Genomic DNA, 19,019 nt, shown 5'->3' on the forward strand with positions numbered 1-19,019 from the left:
TCAAAATAAAATAAGGTACCCGACTCAAAACATGTTTTGCCTTAAAACCTTTGAGACCGTTTGACTGACTTAAGCAATGGGCCTGTTGTCTTAAGCATCAGTTTTGTGACATCTGACTGACAATTTCAACAACCAAAGCAGCCTTGGACTCGTACATGTTTACACCATACAGCTTTAAACAATAGGCTCATCATTTAAGATGTCAGCACAGAATATCTTGTTTAAAAATATTTGTAAAATATCATAATTATTTTCAAACTATGCATTCAATTACAATCTACAAGTACAAACATTTACTTACATTGCCCTTGTACTTAATTTTCTTTGGTGCAACATGACATATCATATTTTCTCTCTACCTTTGTAATGAAGGTGGGTGCTTAGATTTCCATTGTATCAATATATTTTTGCTGCTGTTCTTATTAATAGTATTTATGTTCTTTTGGCAATTCTATTTTACCAACACTTAATTACCTTCTGTTTTAATGTTATCACTTTTACAGTTATAATAGCCAAGAAGTTAGGCAGCACATATGATCTGCTGAATTTATTGCATTCAATTGCATTTCCATGTCAAAGGTATCTTTGTAAGGTTTGCAGTGTGGTACCACTTTGGAGTAAACCAGGACTGACCTCATATCAATTAATACACAGACATATTGGGAGGAGTAAATCTATCCATTCATTTTTACTAAAGTGGCAACTTCGCTTTACACATGCTGGTCCGGAAAAGGCTAGTTACAGATTTTGCACAAAAAACACATAGAAGAATATATATTTTTTATTATTCTTTAGGGTTCCTGAGAAGTAAAACTCATGATATAAATATAAAAAGCTTAAATTATAAGTTAAAATCAGCTGTTATGTTGCTACAGCTTAGTGCTGCTAGGAATGAATGATCAAATCAAATCAAATCAAATCAAATTTCTATAGCACATTTAAAAACGATTTTCGGTCGAGCCAAAGTGCTGCACATGCAGATAATAAATAACACATTCCTACCGATGTAAACAGAAGACAATAAATTACAACATCAAATATAAAAATCAAACACAGGGAAGTGTCATGAGTCGTGCTCTGCTCTGATTAGAAGGCCAGGGTGAAGAAGTGAGTTTTTAGTTTAGATTTAAAAACCCCTAGGGTCTGGGCCGACCTCACATGGAGGGGCAGAGTGTTCCAGAGCCTAGGGCCAGCCGCCGCGAAGGCTCGGTGCCCTCTGGTTTTTAGCCTGGTTTTAGGCACTACCAGTAGCAGCTGGTCAGCAGACCTTAACGCTCTGGCTGGGGTGTAGCGCTGGAGGAGTTCAGCTATATAGGCCGGAGCCAGCCCATTTAGTGCTTTAAAAACAAATAAAAGGATTTAAAAATCAATTCGGAACAGAATTGGACGAATGATGCAGCTCTTTAGCTTTTTCAAAGTTCATGTGCATATAGCACAGTGCTTTTGATTGAATCCTGAAGTAGCACAAACAAAGGTATCCAAAAATAGAAAATCAGTCTCGCCCTTTCCCAGCACAGTTGTGCCTCCAGCATCACTCCGAGAATCCTTTCACCGTCAGCAGGGCCTCCGTCAGCCTGTCTCTCATGATCTCCTTGGAAGAGTATATGGGCAGGGTCAGAATAGAGTGACAGGTCAGAGACCCAGGGAAGTGCTGATCGTAGGTCTGACCGCTCTGGATTTGAATGAGTTGAATCTTCATCTTGACCTCGTCCATGCCAAAAATGGGAACACCCCTAAAACCAGTCAGGAACCCTGAGGAACACCCGGGTAGAAAATAGGAATCTTCAGGTTAATTTGTGTCGGCCTTATATGTATTTATTTGAATGGATGAGTGATTAATAACAATAATATTAATACCTATACCAACTGACATGATTTGGGATATTAATTGATAGGCTGCTTACATTAGGTTTCGATTTCATTAGGTACTTTGCAATACTTACACAGGAAATCTTTCTTCTGGTCTTCTGTCAGGTCCTCAAACACTTCCCAAAACATCTGTATGGTGTTGTCGCCTAGTCGTGGATTCCAAACTGTGTTCTAAATTCAGGTTAAAAAGACAAATCTGTTACAATCTTTGATTTCTAAAAATCAAGCTAAAGAAAATGTAAATCAGTTTCAGAGAAAACAAAAGGATCTTGTGTTTGGAACAGTACCTGTTTCAGTTTTGCCCAGTCATAGACCTCCTGGCCCACGAGCACTCGCTGCAGCTCTTCTGGCCGGAACAGCTTCACCAAATCCTGGTCACACACCATGAAGAAGCCCCGCTTGAACTCCTGAAACACACCTTCCACTGATGTGTTGAAGGCATGGCTCACGTAGGCATCCACAAACTCCTTCCTGTTCAGCAGATTAAAGTTTCAAGTCAATCAATATTTATCTGAAACCGAGCCACACTGGGTGCTTGTCACAAACACAACTGAAAATGTTAATATTCTAAAAGTCTTACCTATTTTGAGCTGTCACTGGCTTTTCAGGATTTTGGGGATCAAGGTCAACCTCTTTCTGATCCCAGTTGATCTGTTCAGGAATCAAGAAAGTGAGCAGGTTAGTAACATCACTGCAACATATTTGAGTAAGAAAGATGAACGAAACACACTACTGGTGATCCTTAGAGTAAAACACCTACCAAAAACTCTGCATACAGGTTTTCAACTTCATCATCTTCAGAGTCTAAGATGTACTGCAGACTCCTAAAAAACAGAAGTTCAACATAAGATCTGAGTGATACATGTTTTTTGTTAAAGTGACCGTTGCTGCTACATAATATTTATTAAATATATTGTGACCTTTCAGGAATCATTCAAATCAACACAATGCAGCTACTAAATGTAATGCAACTATAATCTCAGACTTGATTCAAATTGTTGGCGAGAACTTCACGATGTACAAAGCTGCAGGCAAATGCCAATCTGGCCTTCTTGCTGTTGGACTTTTAGGGTAATAGAGTTGGGCAGAAACAAGTCCTAAAACCCGGAAATAACTTAGCATTTTTCAAATTCCGGTTCGATCCTCTCGAAGTCAACATTGTTTTTCAACGTCTGAAATAAGGTGTTGGGTTAAAACAAGCCTAAGAGATTTTCATGTTTTGTTCTCAGACATAAAAAACTTCAGTAAATACCCAACTTGTGAATATCTTAAGCTTATATTACATTACATTATATACTGTCTGTATGTATCATAAAAACGGCGGTTGCTAAGAAAGAATAAAAGAGACTACGAAACATCATCACATCGAGACAAGACCACTTTTAGCTTAGCGTGGTGAACAAAACGTGTTAAGTATTATAAATGTGTTTTGGCCACAAAGCTTATTTTATGCAGTATACCAACATCAAATGGAAAAATCCCATTGCTTTTTTTGGAGGGACCAATCATTTATGGGTTGGCCTACAAAAAGACATCAACTATACTACCATTTTCAACCATTTTCAACTAGCTAGTTCATGATTTTACTACATTTATCACAATAATTGCCCTGTGGACAGTCCATATTTACAACACTTGTGTATAAGTTACCAACCGTAGGGTCGGTTAATCGCAAAATACAGATGTATTGTTGCATTATGTTGCTCTAAAACACCACATTTGTGTAATGATAAAATGTGGATGAATACTGACTTCCCAACACTCGGGCTGAATTCCATCATATCCTCCAGTGTGGGCTCTACACCCAGCAGCTTCTTGAACAGAGCCAGTGGGAATTGTAAGTGAATGATACAATGGTTGTACAAGGCCAATCCACACAGAACCCCAAACAGAAAGCAGTTTGTCTTGTCCTCATCTGTTGCCTGGGTGGATAAGAGATCAAAACAATGAAAAACCAGGGTGATTGATTTAATTTATGTTGCATATTTTATTGCTGCTTATCATTTTTAGCAGGAAATCCATTACATAAATGGAACCTTGAATCTATCTGAGTGAGGACTTAAGAGTCTTACCGTGGAGCGGAACCAGGCCAGTGTTTCCGGGGTGTTGAACATGAACATCTCGAATTTGTTTGACACCATACTACGAAATGAGTGGTGAAAAAGGTCTCTGTTGGACACAAGTGTGATCGTTGGGTCCCCATCGAAATAGACCTGAGAGACAAATATTAAGATTCTTCCTGTGAGGTTACATCACATAGCATTTAATTTTTATTTCGCTGCCATTTTTATCTAAAGCGACTTACAATGAGTGCAATAAACCATGAAAATAAAACTCACAACAGCAAGAAACATGCAGTAATAAGCTTAAACCAACAGGTCTCAACTAGCCTAAATATTTACCACAAGTGGCTTCTTCAGCTCACTGAGAGGTGCAGTAGCCAGTTGTCCGAAGGTGCCTTCCAAAAGTGACTTTCGCTTCAGCTTCAGTTCAAAGTAGGGATTTGTCTGAGGCAATCCATAACACCAAGTCATCATTGTCTGTTGTTCATTCTAAAAAAGAATAAAAGAAATTTTTTATGTATACTTTGTATGCGTCATGTCATGCATTTTACGGCATTATTTAAAACTGCATTTATTTTATGACCACTTGGGGGCAGCGTAACAAGCTGTAAAAAACAGCATGAACATATGAAAGAGTTGTTATTGAAAACTTGGCAAACAGTAGCCAATTTACACAACAGCATACACAGAGCGTGTAGCATTATAATCAATATTAGCTTCTAATTGATGCTTGAGTAAAGGTTCATAAGAGTAAGGAAAGTACAATGAGTCAGTAAAGTTATGGACTGTGAAACCAAAACAATAAGCTAAAAGGCTCTAAAAGCTGAGGGTATCTGATGATTCAGGTGATCGGTGAGGTTGCCATTGAAAATGACCCCCTTTCTCATTGCACAGTGTTATTTGATTATTTGTTTATTTAAAAAATTGATAAGTGCAGCTTTATAATGAGATTGATAATGTAAATAGGTAATCAGCTTTTAAATGTTGCCACAAAGAGTGGTGCAGGATCAAGTCTCAAAACCCGCTAACTGTTTCCTACTTCTCTTTCCCTCTTCTCGAAGTCAACCCTGAAATATATGTGGTTTACTCACGCTGAAGAGGTTTTCATTTTCATGTTTTGTTCTACGACATAAAATATGTCGGTAAATACCCCACTAGTGAATGTCCAAAGCTTTTATTTGTCGAAATGTGTAAGCATCAGAAACGTGTGTTTACCACAAAGCTTTGGCTTCTGTCGAGGGAGCCCTTGTGGCGCTAACTCCCCAGTTACAAATACTGATATCAGTTGACAACCAAAATGAAATTGTTTCTATGAATTGGTTCCAACGAAGCAAAGTTCCAGACTCAAGTTACCTTAGTGCATATAACATCGATGTCAAAAGCAATTTTCTTTGATTTCAGATCCATCACAAATGGGAAATTGCAGATGATAAGTGGCTGATAATCCGTATCCTGAAAAAAAGAGTCATGTGAGTAATTTACTTGATGATCACAGATATTTGTGTGATTACTGATTGGTTAATATTTGTTTACCTTGATTTTTGACATTGACCGCCAAAGCTGAACATCTTCTTGAAGAAAGTTTTCGCTGAACCCCACACAGAATGTTTTTTCTGGGAGTCTCTTACGGCCTGCGATTCTGCTGTTGGCCTTTAAAACAAGTATAATGAGATCCAGTTCATTAATGAGGAAACTATGGTTATCAATATTTCACAGCAAGAATAAGACAGTTGATACCAGAGGTTGTGCTCGACTTTTTCACTGCCCGTCATTTTGACAGACAGGATCGTAACATTTCCGTCAAAATGCAGTGTTACCCGTCGGCCTTTACACTCTGGGGGGGGGGGGGAGAGAGAGAGAACTGTCAACCGGGGGGGGGGAGCACGGTTGTGAACTGTTAACGGGGGTGGGGGGGGGGGGGGAGAGCACAGTCGTGAACTGTCAACGGGGGGCGGGGCGCACGCTCGTGAACTGTTAGCGCCGTGTTATGCATGCCCACTGCACCTCGCAGGAGTGCGCACAGCGTAAAGCCAAAACTCAGACATTTCAATGATTTGTACGGCAAAGTTGGGTTTGGAAACGGTATCATTTCTTTTTTGGCAGGCATGCATAACACCGGAGCCTCGCTGCGGGGAAACTTTGGCGCTGTTCCGAGTTTGTTCTAATCCGTCAAATTGACGGACTGCTTTCAGATTTTTCCGTCATTGTTAAAAAAAATCCGTCATAGACGGAAAATATTCGGTTAACGCGACCTCTGGTTGATACTCACGTTGTACATCAGCTGGAGGACTAGGAGCAGGTTTCTGACTCCTGAATCTCGAGGAACAGGCTGGTTGGACAGGATCACTGAGAGGGCCTGCTTCCACACCTTAACATGTTTACTCATGGTGGAGGAGGGCAGTGAGGACCACCAGTCCCCTGAGGAAGACAACAAGGAGATTTGCATTAATATTAGCGAGCAAGTTAGACTCTATACAAGGACCCAACTTATTGCAATTAACGTAAAGCATCTTATTTGAATGAAAAACAAAAAAGTGTTTTTAGGGGCTGTACACATGCTGTGGGCATTTGGTGTCTGCTCTTATGCTGACGTTTTAAGGGTTACAGCTAAATGTACCAGCTGCTCACAAAATGAATATAAGGGAGCATTCACACCAGCCTTTTATAGTCCGGTTGAATCGAACCCTGGTGCGTTTAGCCGCTTGGTGAGGTTCATTTGGGTCGGTGTGAACACAGTCCGAGACCTCTTAAGTGAACTAAACAACCGGACTCTGGTCCGAATAGGTGGTCTCGGAACGCTTGCTTGCGAACTCTGGAGCGGTTCATTGCTGGTGTGAACGCAGTCCGCACCAAAACATAGGAAGCGTAGTATTTACGTGTCACAAGATGTCTTAAAAAATCTTTAGCGAAAGAGTCTTTCAAGACATCCGCGGTTGTTTCGTTAAAGAGTGAAGCAGAATTAAGTATTGAACAGTGTCGTGTAGAGTAAAAATGCTCGGTCAACTACATAAAAGTAAGAACACCTGTCACCTGTGAAACCTCCTCCTTACTGCAGAACGTCTCTCATTATATGTGTCATAATGTTTTGCCTGTTAAGCCCCAAAGACCCCTTCGATGGGTCCTTTTTTTTTTTTCACGACACTGTGTCTCACGGCATCTTGATATTTAAGAACCTATTAATGTGTTATACCAGATTAACGGGAAGAATCTCAGCTAACTGACGATACAAACCATTTATACCAAAACAAAACACAAGTCTCATAAGAAGCATATAAATGACCCCTGAGCGAAAAATGCTAACGCACTTTGGCACAGAACTCAAGATAAAGATACCCTTATTACTTATCGTAGCTGCACATACAAGATATCCGATTAAAGCTGAGGTTCCACAGATTATATAGGTATATATATCATCACTGAGCGATCCGAACTCACGACAGGGGAAGCAAACGCAGACATCACAACACCTACCTTTTAGGAGCTTTTACGGGAGATCGTCTCACCGTAGCTGTCAATTTGATCAAAAGACGTGTTCAATGGCATTAAAACGAGAAAAAACGCGGCTGAATCGGTTAATCCATAGGTTGATAATGTGTCTGTCGCTTTGAAAAAATTATTTATAATCTATAATTCCATTTTTATGTAAAAATCGGAGCACAAATTAGCTGCTAATGGTAGCCACCAGAGTTATCGCAGCTTCCGGTTTTGGCTATGCGTCACTCTCACTCCTTATTTGGTAATGTGTGTGTGTATGTGGGAGTTCCCCTCGATTCCATTGGCTCTGACGGTTAGAAAGAGACGTCAATCATCAAAATCGACCAAGGGGGGCCAGAGATATGGAAAATCCACCCAAATGACCCCAGAAGTGGGGTTTTTTGTGCTAAATCTCTCTAAAAAGGTCAAATTTCACTTGTTTTGCTATATGTTGTAGTTTGGATTCCTAAAGCTTTTAGTCTACCATCCCATCATTCAAGGGTGGTTTGCACTATAAGTAATTTTTTTTTTGGGCAGACACAATAATTTAACATTTTTACTGTGTTCAATCTCAATTTACTTTCAAATAAAAACATCTATATTGATTCTGACACTTCTACATCCAACTCACAGATGTAACCTTGCTTTGAGAAAAAAGATTATTAATTTAACCCTTTTAGAAGGGAAGATATGGTCATTTGTTCTGGGAATGTCATTTTTGAGCCTGAGACCTGGAAAACAGGCTCGGGGCTTAACAGGGACGTTGTCTGATTATATAATCATATGCGCGGGGCGCTAGTGTCTGTTGATCTCCAGATTAACAGCAGCATGAGAATAACCTGCCGATAGTGCCGATGCTCCATGGCGGAGGCTCCGGGATTTGCCTTTTTAACCCCCTTAATGTCTTACCAATGGTTGAACAGCATTTCCGAGCACATGACTTGTGTTTAAAGTTTATAGTCCGTTTGATTTTTGCCCGTGTGAACGCAAACCGAACCTTCCGAAAAATTAAACAATGTAACAAACTGTGGTCTGGTGCGCACCAGAGAAGCGGACTATTAGGTGTGAATGCACCCTAAGGGGACACACTGGATAGATATTAAAGTCAGGGTAATGAAAGTTCGGCAAAATAAAAAACTTCAGAGCATCTACATGAACACATTGGTAATGAGGGCGCCTAAAACAAGGCACTAGCACGGCCCCGAAAGTTACACAATAGCATGCACTGCTTAGTATTACTGTAACTCCCATTTGATTATCATAACAATTGCAACAACTTTTCCCTTCCGTTTTCACCCCTTATTACTTGCTGTACGTCTGATGAGCACTCCAATACAGTACATGATTATTTGATACATTTAAATTGAGCGTGTCAAACATTCAAATTTCTGACTGTACCTATGACCCGACGGCTTTCAGCAGAAAGACTTTGTATGGCAGCAGCCACCGCGTCGGAGAGCTTTGTGCTCGACTGCAGTTTGTATTTCTGGATCACATGCAGGAGCTCATTGAGAATCAGGAAGATCCTCAGCCCCTCCACTCCCACTGGCTCCTCATCAAGGGAAGGAAGCAAGTGCAAGGCAGCTTCCTCAACCTGTTGAGGAAAAGCAACGCGATAACTGAGTAGAGCATTACGAAAAGGTTTTGAAACTAAACTTCCCACTCTTCCATGTTTATTAATGCTCAACACATTTCAATTCATACCTTTTCCAAAAGACCATCCCTCTTTGCCAGTTTCTCGAAAGCACGTTGCACAAGCGCGAAGTTCAACCCGTGGTACTTAGGAGAAGTCCGGAAATGTTTATCTTGGCTATGGAGATAAACAGTGAATAAATGTTATGTAATTCACCATATTGGAAGGAATAATATATGATGCCCAGATGATGTTTACCTTTGGTCCATGAAGATTTGATTCACACGTGATGCAGAGGAAAACGTCCTGCGGACATCCCTGGAAGGTTTTAATGTGGTTAGTCAACAACATTGAGTGCTTGCAGCCAATAGCTATCATAAAACTAGAGCTGTGTATTGGGAATAATCTAGTAATTCCATATTAATTGGGATAAAGAAGGGTTATTATTCAATATCAATTTAAAAAAAATGTACTGACTAAAGAATATACCACCTAACACAAACAATCCAAGTTTAGGGGCCCCATTATGCTTTTTGGGGTTTTCCCTTTCCTGTAGCGTGTTATATAGGTTTTTGTGCATATAAATAGTCCCCAAAGGCTAAAATGCCAAGTTCCTTCCAGAGGGAGTTTCTCTCTCCCCCCCCCCCCCCCACAACCTAAAACACCTCCATTGGATTCCTTTGTTTTTTTCTGTAACATAATGACATCACTATGTAACACTTATGTTTCTATTGGCTAGCACTCCAACACATTGTACGTGATAGACTATCACGGGACATCTTTAAGTGGTTAACCAATCACAATTAACCAATCAGAGCAGACTGGGCTCTAGTTTCAGACAGAGGGTGAAAAGAGGTGCTGCAGCACAGGCAGTATGAGAAAAATAAAGAGCTTTTTGAACATTAAAGCATGGAGACATGTCACAGTAGAGACACAGAATACAAATTAGAGACCTGAGAATGAGCATGTCATGGATCATTCAGTACAGAGGGAAATGCATTTGCATTTATAACGCAAAATAAACGTAATAAATGTGTGCAACACATCTATGCATGTTAGCTATCAATAAAAACCCAATGTCTTTGAGAACACAGCATCACAAAATATAATATCGCAATACTCAAGTGTAACAATATTTAATTACAACCTAACATGATATAAACCATTAATATAATTATATATACACGATAACTGCTACTTACTGTTGTCTCCTTTTCCATGATCTTGAATTGCCTTTAGAGAGCCATTTGTCAATCAGGCCATCAATAGAGTCCTGTTTTACATTGCTGTCAGTGTTTGACTCCTCTTGAGCTTCCTGTTAACGAAATAAAAAATACTTTATGTTTGGCTCAGGAAAACGTCTTAACATGTATCATTCATTGGTGTTAAAGTATTATTAAACCTCAAACCATTATGATCTGTAGTGTATTTGTGTTGGTACCTGAACAGAAGTTGCAAACGAACAGTTTCCTCCCGCGAAGATGTTTCTTACTTTAGGACCATCAGTGATATCTGGAATAATAATATAATAAAAGTTATCTTTCTTCGAAATACGTTGACATGAAACCATGCCATATGTAATGCATTCAGTCAATTTAACATGCTATTTTCCCTTTAACTACTGTCACTCTTGTAGGCTGCGGTAGGATTTGAGGCCTGTTTTGTTTGACTTATACTGCCTGTAAAGAAAATGTGTTTGTATCTTGAGCAAAGCACATGTATGGACTAACCATGTCAATAAAAGCAAGGAATAGAGAAGAGGAATAAAGGAAGGTTCCTGAGTGAAATGGCAGCCATGATAAGAGCTGAGGGAATTCTGTACAGTAAGTGATAAAGAAATAAGGAGAATCTTTTACCAATGGAGGGGAGATAATGATGTCCCACAACTCATTGTAGCAGCAACATTTTAAGAGAAATTATTAAGGAACAGTCATAGGACCTCATAAAAAAAAAAAAAATATAATATAAAATGTATATATATTGTAAATATTTTCAAACAATAGACATTACACAAAATGTAAACCCTCTTTAAAATAACTTGTAATAAAAAGTTACAATAAAAGAAAAACAGAAATATTAAAATATTATTAGTAAATAATAATACAAAATCATTAAAATCAACATAATACAATTAAAAATATGTAATTGGACACGGGAAATCATCCAAAAGTTTCAACAGTTACAAAGCTGGTAAACAAGAAGCTATCCAATCCTATCTTGCCTTTAAATTGTCTTCTTAATTATAGATAATCCTATGTTTTTGTCTGTTACAATAGTAATAGTTTTTTTTATGGTATATTGGACAAAATATTTTATAAATATGTATGACTTTCCTAACTGGAATTAATAACTTATAACTGAAATGTAGATACCCTGTGGCATTTGAACAGGTAGCGGCACAGACGGAGGACTCTCCTCTCTGTGTCCCAGCTGCCCCTGCTCTCCACACCCAAAGGAGTAGACCCTCTTGGAGTCCGTCAACACCAATGTGTGATGTCTGATTGAGAAAACAATAATATAGCACAAAATGATTATAATGTCAACAACAAAGGCTTTTTCTTGAGTTTTACAGCCTCCAAGCCCCAGTTCAAATCTCAAGAGTGCTGTAACAGTGACTTTCTTTTGTAGGCCAACCCTTTAAAAAGCAGCAGACAAAAATAATGTATACTGAATACCTTGAAAAATAAAAAGATGAATAGCTGATCATACTCTCATGGAGCTACTGTATGCAAAGTTAGATTCTCTATAATTGGTTTCAACCGTCACAATTAGATGATGTCAAATAATAAAACATTGTTTGAACTGCATTGGTGCTGAGTTCAGAATCTAAATATTGCGTGTTGTACCTTCCACAGGCGATCTTGGTGACCTTTGCCCCCCAGAGCTCTGCAACAAGCCGAGGTCGTAGTTCATCTCTGAATGAGTTGTGTCCGAGCTGTCCGTGTTCACCAGAGCCAAACGTAAACACTGCACCGTCCTGAGGAGGCCACCAGACAACCATCAGTTTCACATGTTGTTTAGTTTCACATCTTCACATATCTGTGTGACTGGAAGTTAGTATATCATTTATTTTCTCACAAAGAGCTTACTGTAATCATCTTTTCTTAATGTTGCCTTTGCTCCCATCTTATTCTCAGAGTAAGTTTGAATATACAGTATTATATATATGATATCTGAATAATAATCATTTCTGATTGGCTCTTGATAATGATCAACTTGGCACTTTCTGCTCATGTTCAACCCATGTAATGTATGAGTAAAGTAAGATCTTTCCACAAATAGATCCTGTACTTGTGAAGTAGTATTATAAATATATATATATATATATATATATATATATGTTTGAGCGTAACATATTTATTTGTATGTATTTATTATTGTTTTCTGTTGAGTTTTCATTGTCTTTGCTAGGAATTAGAAATATACACATACATACGGTTACTATATAAACACCCTTAGTAACAAATACTCAATCGCATAATTATAACAACAAAAATACGTTTTTTTCCTTTTTTGTTTGTTAGGCCTTTTTGCTGTCTTATAATGGCTATTGTTTCTGTCTTCTCCTTTCTATTGTATGTCACTTCTAATGTATGTGTACTACCCTTTGCACTAATTCAACAAAAATAATTTAAATAACTTCACACTACTGGTTGTTTTTTAAATGTTGCTCAATATAATTTAAAACATATTTCTTATTCGTATACATTTATATATCAGGAAATCACAGCTTTTTATGTCCAACCTTAGTTAAAGTAGCAGTGTGGTCCTTTCCACAGGAGATGTGAATAGTTTTCTTTGTGTTTAGGTTGTGAACAGGAGTTGGTGTATGTCTGTCTGTAGACAAATAAATATAAATTCAGTTTTACATCTGATAAGTATATATTTTAATAAATGTAATATACACATAAGTATTTCTTCTTTCTACCTGTGGTGTCTCCCAGGCCGAGCTGCCCACAATGGTTGCTGCCCCAGCTGAACAGCGCTCCAGAGACAGAGAGGGCGAAGCTCTGCCCCCCCCCTGCAGCGACCTGCACCAGGGGGACCGCTGACAGAGAGTTCAGGTGTTGGGGGGATGTGGCGCTGGGCTGCCTCTCCCCCAGACCCAGCTGGCCCCCGGAGCCTTGGCCCCATGTATACACCTGACCATCTGTGGAGAAAACACTGTGACTTCTTTGGACTTTAATGACGTATGTGCTCTAGGCTAACTTCTTTCGAATCAATGTTTTTCCAGGAGAGGTTTTGTTATTATAATTATTATTATGACCAATACTGGATATTTTTAGAGCTGATACCGATCTAGAGCAGTGGCCGCATGACTGTGAGAAAACAAAATGATTATCACAAAACTCTGGAAAACTTGTGTTTTAACAATTTTTTAGGAAGATATTTGTTACTATAATTATTAATATTGGAGTCCGGCTAACACTGATATTAGGGAGTTAAATTATATATCACATTCATAGTTTATATATATTTTTGTTGTTTTATGTATAAAAAACAAATGCTTGTAATGTGTCTGTTACAACATGGTGTCTTATGTTGGTCATTTTTATTTTGGTTTGAATAATTAGTGAGGTGGCTATTACATTTCTTGACACTGTATTTAATCACAGTGACTCTAAAGTGTTTGACCCGGTTGAATGACTGTGTTGACAGCTTTTAGAGCTTCCTCTAATGTTAGAGCGCTCTGTTGGACAAACTGTGTAACAACATTATTTTGGAATTTTCCAAAAGTATATTTTCCTGCCATATGTTCAGAAGAAAATATGAAAAACCTTCCATATTGGAAACCAGGGGCGGACTGGCCATTGGGAATACCGGGAGTTTCCCCGGTGGGCCGGTGCTGTGTGTGGGCCGGAGGGCCTAAATCCTAGCGGCCCACATTTGTAAGTGTTCCGGACCAGCCCAGCCCAGTCCAGTGGGGTGTGGCAGGGAAACGGGGTCCAGGGGGAGTGGCTGTACGGCTGTACCCGTAGGATAGAAAAGGGGGAAGTGACGTCTGACTCAGAGGTCGCGCGGCTGTGGAGAACAACGTGTTGCCCACATTCTGTTACTGAGTTTAGGCTAGTTAGCTAGCAGGTTTATTGTTTTGGGTGCAGTCACTTTTGCCTCCACTTGCTGTTCAAATAAATGTTGAAAGAAAAAGTTAATCTGTTTACAGTTCTGTTTTATATGGGTGTTGAAGAAGAAGAAGAAGAAGAAGAAGAAGAAGAAGAAGAAGAAGAAGAAGAAGAAGAAGAAGAAGAAGAAGAAGAAGAAGAAGAAGAAGAAGAAGAAGAAGAAGAAGAAGAAGAAGAAGAAGAAGAAGAAGAAGAAGAAGAAGAAGAAGAATAATTGGGAGGGATGAAACCCTCTTCAATGGTCACACATGCAGAGCACACAGCACACAGTGAAATGTGTTCTCTGCTTTTAACCCATCCTAGCACCAGGAGTCTAGTACTAGGAGCAGTGGGCAGCTATTGTACAGCGCCCGGGGAGCAATGGGAGTGAGGGGGGAAGGGGGATGTCCGGTGGGCACCACGGCAGGGCAGGAGGTGAACTGGGACCTCTCCAAGTAGAAGTCCACACTCCAAATGTAGGTCTGGTCGGGGACTTGAACCGGCGACCCTACGGCTCACAGTCAGCTTCACTTTGTTATTATTGTTTATTTTTTAAATTATAAATAATCAATGCAGTATACTTCCCATTATATTTAACATTTTATTTATATTCTATTATTTGTAGTTTATGTATTATTTGTATCATTATCAATCAGGGTTATATTTTCTCTTTTAATGTTACACATTCTTTTATTTTTAAATGCATTTTATTTTATATTATCTATTCATACCTTTTTTAGTTTTCAAGGGTTATCATGTGTATCCTTCATTATTCATAGCCTTGTATCTATTTATCTAGCCTTTTGTATCTTATGATATGAAACCCAACTTTTAAGATCAGTGTTGCAAAGCACTGTCAAGCTGCATTTCCAAATATAGTTCTTCGTTGTATCTTAGCTTAGCACAGAGTGTGCTCAAGTTAACCTCAGCGGTGTCCCTCCCTGAATTCCTCTGTTGGAAAGGTGTTATTGACATAGCAGCTGACTAAGTTGCACGAGGCTTTTTTTGCACAACACCCTCTCAACCTGCTGGCATTCAATCATCGATTCTAGTATGGGATAAGCTACTGACTGCCATATATTTAGTCCCTAATTTTGCTCTCAAAATGCACCAGATTGATGCATTTAACTTTAACATTTAAAAAAAAATCTTCCTGGGGGAGCTTGCCCCCGGACCCCCCTAGAGGAGGTGAGGTCCACCACCTGCCCACACCCCCTGTTAAATGGTCTCACCCACATTGAGGATGCTTCCTACGCCCATGTTTTATTCCATGTGTCAAGTCAGGCAAATTGGGTCCAAATGTTATTGCATCAATGATCTGTTAACATTAAAATCACTAAATATATGCTGTAACTATTTTGCTCTAGGCAACTCAAGGGCTCAGGTAATGTGATTACTATATGAATAATTGTCCAAAATAACATAAATTGCATAGGGTTTTTTGTTAAGTAACATTAAGTGGGCCTGTCTGTCAATTAATCCCCGGGCCACTTTTTCCCCCCAGTCCGCCCCTGTTGGAAACATGTAGGCTGATACAGATATATCATCGATGTATGTCCTACATATGTGCCTTCATCTCTACTACTGGACTTTGCGTCAACTTTTACAAAAATGTATTTTTCCACTAAGTCAAAACAACAAAAGCGAAAAACAAAATTGAGTAATGGTACTTTTAAATGCAGTGATTAAGCTGAATGTTAGACGGTAAAGAGCTACATCTCTTCACTGAAATACTAGATGTGTTTGAACGACAGAGATTGATGTATTGCCTATAACTCTGGTGTATATCATTATTTTATAATTGTTGTTTGTGTCATGTGTTTTCAGCAGTTTATTGTACACTTTACTGTAGCCTACCTTTCGACAAGGCTACTGAATGCTGGCTCCCACAAGCAACCTGAGAAACCTCTATGTTACACAAAGCTGCCAAAGGCCTGAGAGAACAAGAAACACAAAATAAGACTGATGGAATACCAAGCAATAAAGTTGACTAGCATGAATCCGACATATATATTTAGTAAGACACATTCTAAAAAAGGTAATATTATATAAATGGCTCCTTACCTTGGAACGAGACTTGTGTCCAGACAGAGAACTTGTCCTCTCTCAGACAGCAGTGTGACCGTATCATCTCCACAACTCACAGCCTTTATCTTGTCTTTAAACTTCACAAACTCTGAGAGAACACAACACAGCAGGTGGTTTTATGGCAATGTCAATATTGCTTTAAATAATAAACTTATTTTTGTCAGAACTTTTTAAAAAGGGAATATAACTCACTCTGTTCTCCTCTGACTCTTCTCCCATCTTTGCTCTCTTCGGTGCGGATAACGGAAGCCTCTCCACCCCCCTGGATGAAGGCGAGCACAGTGCGACCCGCTGACAGTTCCGTGATGTGGACTCCATCAGCTGTTGAGATGTTAGAACCATCTCCCAGCTGGCAGCCGTGCTCTCCCCATGAAAACATGTTGCTTATGCTCTCAGGATCAACCACAGCTGCTATTTATGACTCTGCAAATCAAAAACGAAACTTAATAAGTGACGTATGGAAACACTGGAAAACAAAACTTATAATATCAACACACTGCGAAGAAACGAAAACAAAACGCCCACTGAGTCAGAGGGAGGAGGACCTTCACCACTTCTGAGGTAAACGAAACCCGAAAGTGAAACTGGAGTTCATGAAGTCTGTTAATTTGTAGCCTACAGCAGGGTAGAGATAAGGGAGGTTCAATGACTAAAGGGAGAAAATAGATTACAAAACGTACAACTCTGTTAGTAGGATGAAAAGCACAGCAGATACAACTCATTATCTTAAAAAATAGCTCCTTATGTCCTATACCTTCTTCTTCTACTACGAGGCATTGAGATCATTTAATCAAAACAAGATATCAAAATCATTTATGCAATGTTGTCTTTACAGAGATATACAAATATTCAGAGATCGGAGAAGTACTCAGATCGTGTACTTAGGTAAAAGTAGAAGTGTAGGAGTAGGCTACTGTGTTAAGTAAAAGTCCTGCATTCAAAAATCTTACTCAAGTCTTGGCATCAAAATATACTTAAAGTACCAAAAGTAAAAAATACTCATTATGCAGATTGATCCTTTTCAGAATAATATATGATATGTTTCATAATGATTGATCATGAAAGTGTTCTCAAAGCTGCTAAAGGTGCAGCTTGAATGACTTTGTACACTGCAGGGTAGCTTGTGGATTTACTCCACGTGGAACTAGTCTGATTTAAGAGTTGATTATATTTCACATCATTCATCCACATCTGCAAATTAACTAAATTAGAGGAGATTCTGCAGTAAATAAACCAGTTCCACAGTGCAGTGTTATATCTTAAGATGTGTGTATGTTTGAGCAGTTATTCAACAGCCGAGGAGCACAGAAGGAAGTCATTTTTATTGCATCAACATACAGTATAATGTTAATTAACAAATGATTCCTATATTAAGGTTTTGAAAAACGTAACTCAACAATAAAAGTCTCCAGAACACAAAGGAGTATTATGTTTAAACATATTGTATGTAACATTTGGGTAACACTTTATATTAAGGTACACAAATTAACCATCAACTAGTTGTTAATTAACATGCATATTAGCAGTTTATTGGCTCTTTAGTAGTCATTATAAAACACTTATTAATGCCTTATTCTACAAGTAATAAGCCATTAGTTGAGAGTTGTTCCTCAATAACCCTCTAATTAGTGCTTATTTGTTGCAAGTAACGAAGTTGTTGTACATGAGTTGTGGTCTTAATATGCTCTGCTCAATATGGGCCTAATAAGGCAGTAGTAGCACAAGAATAGTAATTCTCCCATAATAACACTTAACAAATATGATCTATTCTTATGTAACAAGACATGAAACTACAAGTGTTAATTAAGTCTAAACAACTCAAAATTAGGTATTTATATCTTATAATATGTTCCCTATTCTAAAGTGAAGTCTTGTTCATAACCAATAAACTAGTAGTTTGACTCTAATTGACCTGAACAGGTTAGATTAGATTAGATTAGAATCTTTAATGACCACACAGCCAGGCTGGTGGAATTCGTGTTCAGTGCAGAGTATTACAGCTTGTTCCATACAATTCAACATACAATAAACAGACAATAAAAAGTACAACACACAGCACAGGGCAAAGACATATAACATAAAGTTCAAGGTGTGGTGGATTGTTATTGTTCATTGGGGTTATTTAGAGTCCATTTACGTGTTGCAAAGGGGAAAAAGCTGTTTTTGAAGCGGGCGGTTTTGGCGGACAGTGACCTGTAGCGCCTCCCTGAGGGCAGAAGTTGGAAGACATGGTGACCTGGGTGGGAGGGGTCAGAAATGATTTTCTTTGCCCTTGTGACAGTTCGTTGGTGGTGAAGTGAAGGTTCCCTATTCTAAAGTGACCTCCTCTTCACACTTTGTAAATACATTATAGCACACAACTACTGAAATTAACCTCAACAGTACATGAACAAAGTAGGCACACGTTGAAATATCTGTTTTATTAATGAACCACTAGAGGTTCAGACGGTTCAGACACATCCCAAAACATGTCAAGTTTCTCCAAGGCTGAGAACCAGGCCCGGACTGGCCACCGGGAGAACCGGGAGGTTTCCCGATGGCCTGGCGTGCTAAGTGGCCTGCTGGCCTGAGGACTTTTTTTTTGTTATGTAGGCCTATGTATTGTGAACGCAACGCTGCGCAAATGTGGGTCTGACTCTGCCTCACAGAGGGTGACTGGCTGTCTACATGATGTGGCCTGCCGACATGGCCACTTTCAAAAAGGTAAGATAAACTATTAAAACTTGTTGAGAGCTAAAACTAGTCTTTGCTTCTGCCTCAAAGAGGAGCAGGAGGGAGAGGGGGGAGACA

The 19,019-nt window shown here is 39.0% G+C and overlaps 1 protein-coding gene across 1 annotated transcript; it reads right to left on the bottom strand.

Annotated features, from left to right (window-relative positions):
- Positions 1 to 765: 765 nt before the first annotated feature.
- On the bottom strand, positions 766 to 16,694 carry LOC117561360 (probable E3 ubiquitin-protein ligase HERC3). Its single transcript, XM_034238668.1, has 23 exons — positions 16,422 to 16,694; positions 16,206 to 16,317; positions 15,999 to 16,075; positions 12,968 to 13,189; positions 12,785 to 12,876; positions 11,886 to 12,016; positions 11,412 to 11,536; positions 10,481 to 10,551; positions 10,242 to 10,354; positions 9,298 to 9,357; positions 9,111 to 9,216; positions 8,805 to 9,000; positions 6,202 to 6,350; positions 5,466 to 5,582; positions 5,286 to 5,384; positions 4,272 to 4,421; positions 3,942 to 4,082; positions 3,622 to 3,791; positions 2,630 to 2,693; positions 2,450 to 2,520; positions 2,157 to 2,340; positions 1,944 to 2,040; positions 766 to 1,752 (listed from the first exon to the last, which is right to left on the bottom strand). Exons 1-23 carry the CDS (start codon positions 16,606 to 16,608, stop codon positions 1,532 to 1,534), a joined length of 2,955 nt encoding a protein of 984 aa, XP_034094559.1. The 5' UTR covers positions 16,609 to 16,694; the 3' UTR covers positions 766 to 1,531.
- Between the last annotated feature and the right edge of the window lie 2,325 nt (positions 16,695 to 19,019).

Source organism: Gymnodraco acuticeps, unplaced genomic scaffold (genome assembly GCF_902827175.1).
Source record: "Gymnodraco acuticeps unplaced genomic scaffold, fGymAcu1.1, whole genome shotgun sequence".
Lineage (NCBI taxonomy): Eukaryota > Metazoa > Chordata > Actinopteri > Perciformes > Bathydraconidae > Gymnodraco > Gymnodraco acuticeps.

Excerpts from the sequence above, each read along its gene's own strand:
- LOC117561360 (XM_034238668.1), bottom strand. The coding sequence starts at position 16,608 with ATGTTTTCATGGGGAGAGCACGGCTGCCAGCTGGGAGATGGTTCTAAC. Across the intron at positions 11,537-11,885 it reads ACCAAGATCGCCTGTGGAAG|ACATCACACATTGGTGTTGA; the intron begins GTACAACACGCA and ends TTTCTCAATCAG. Across the intron at positions 2,694-3,621 it reads TTCAGCCCGAGTGTTGGGAA|GAGTCTGCAGTACATCTTAG; the intron begins GTCAGTATTCAT and ends TCTGTTTTTTAG.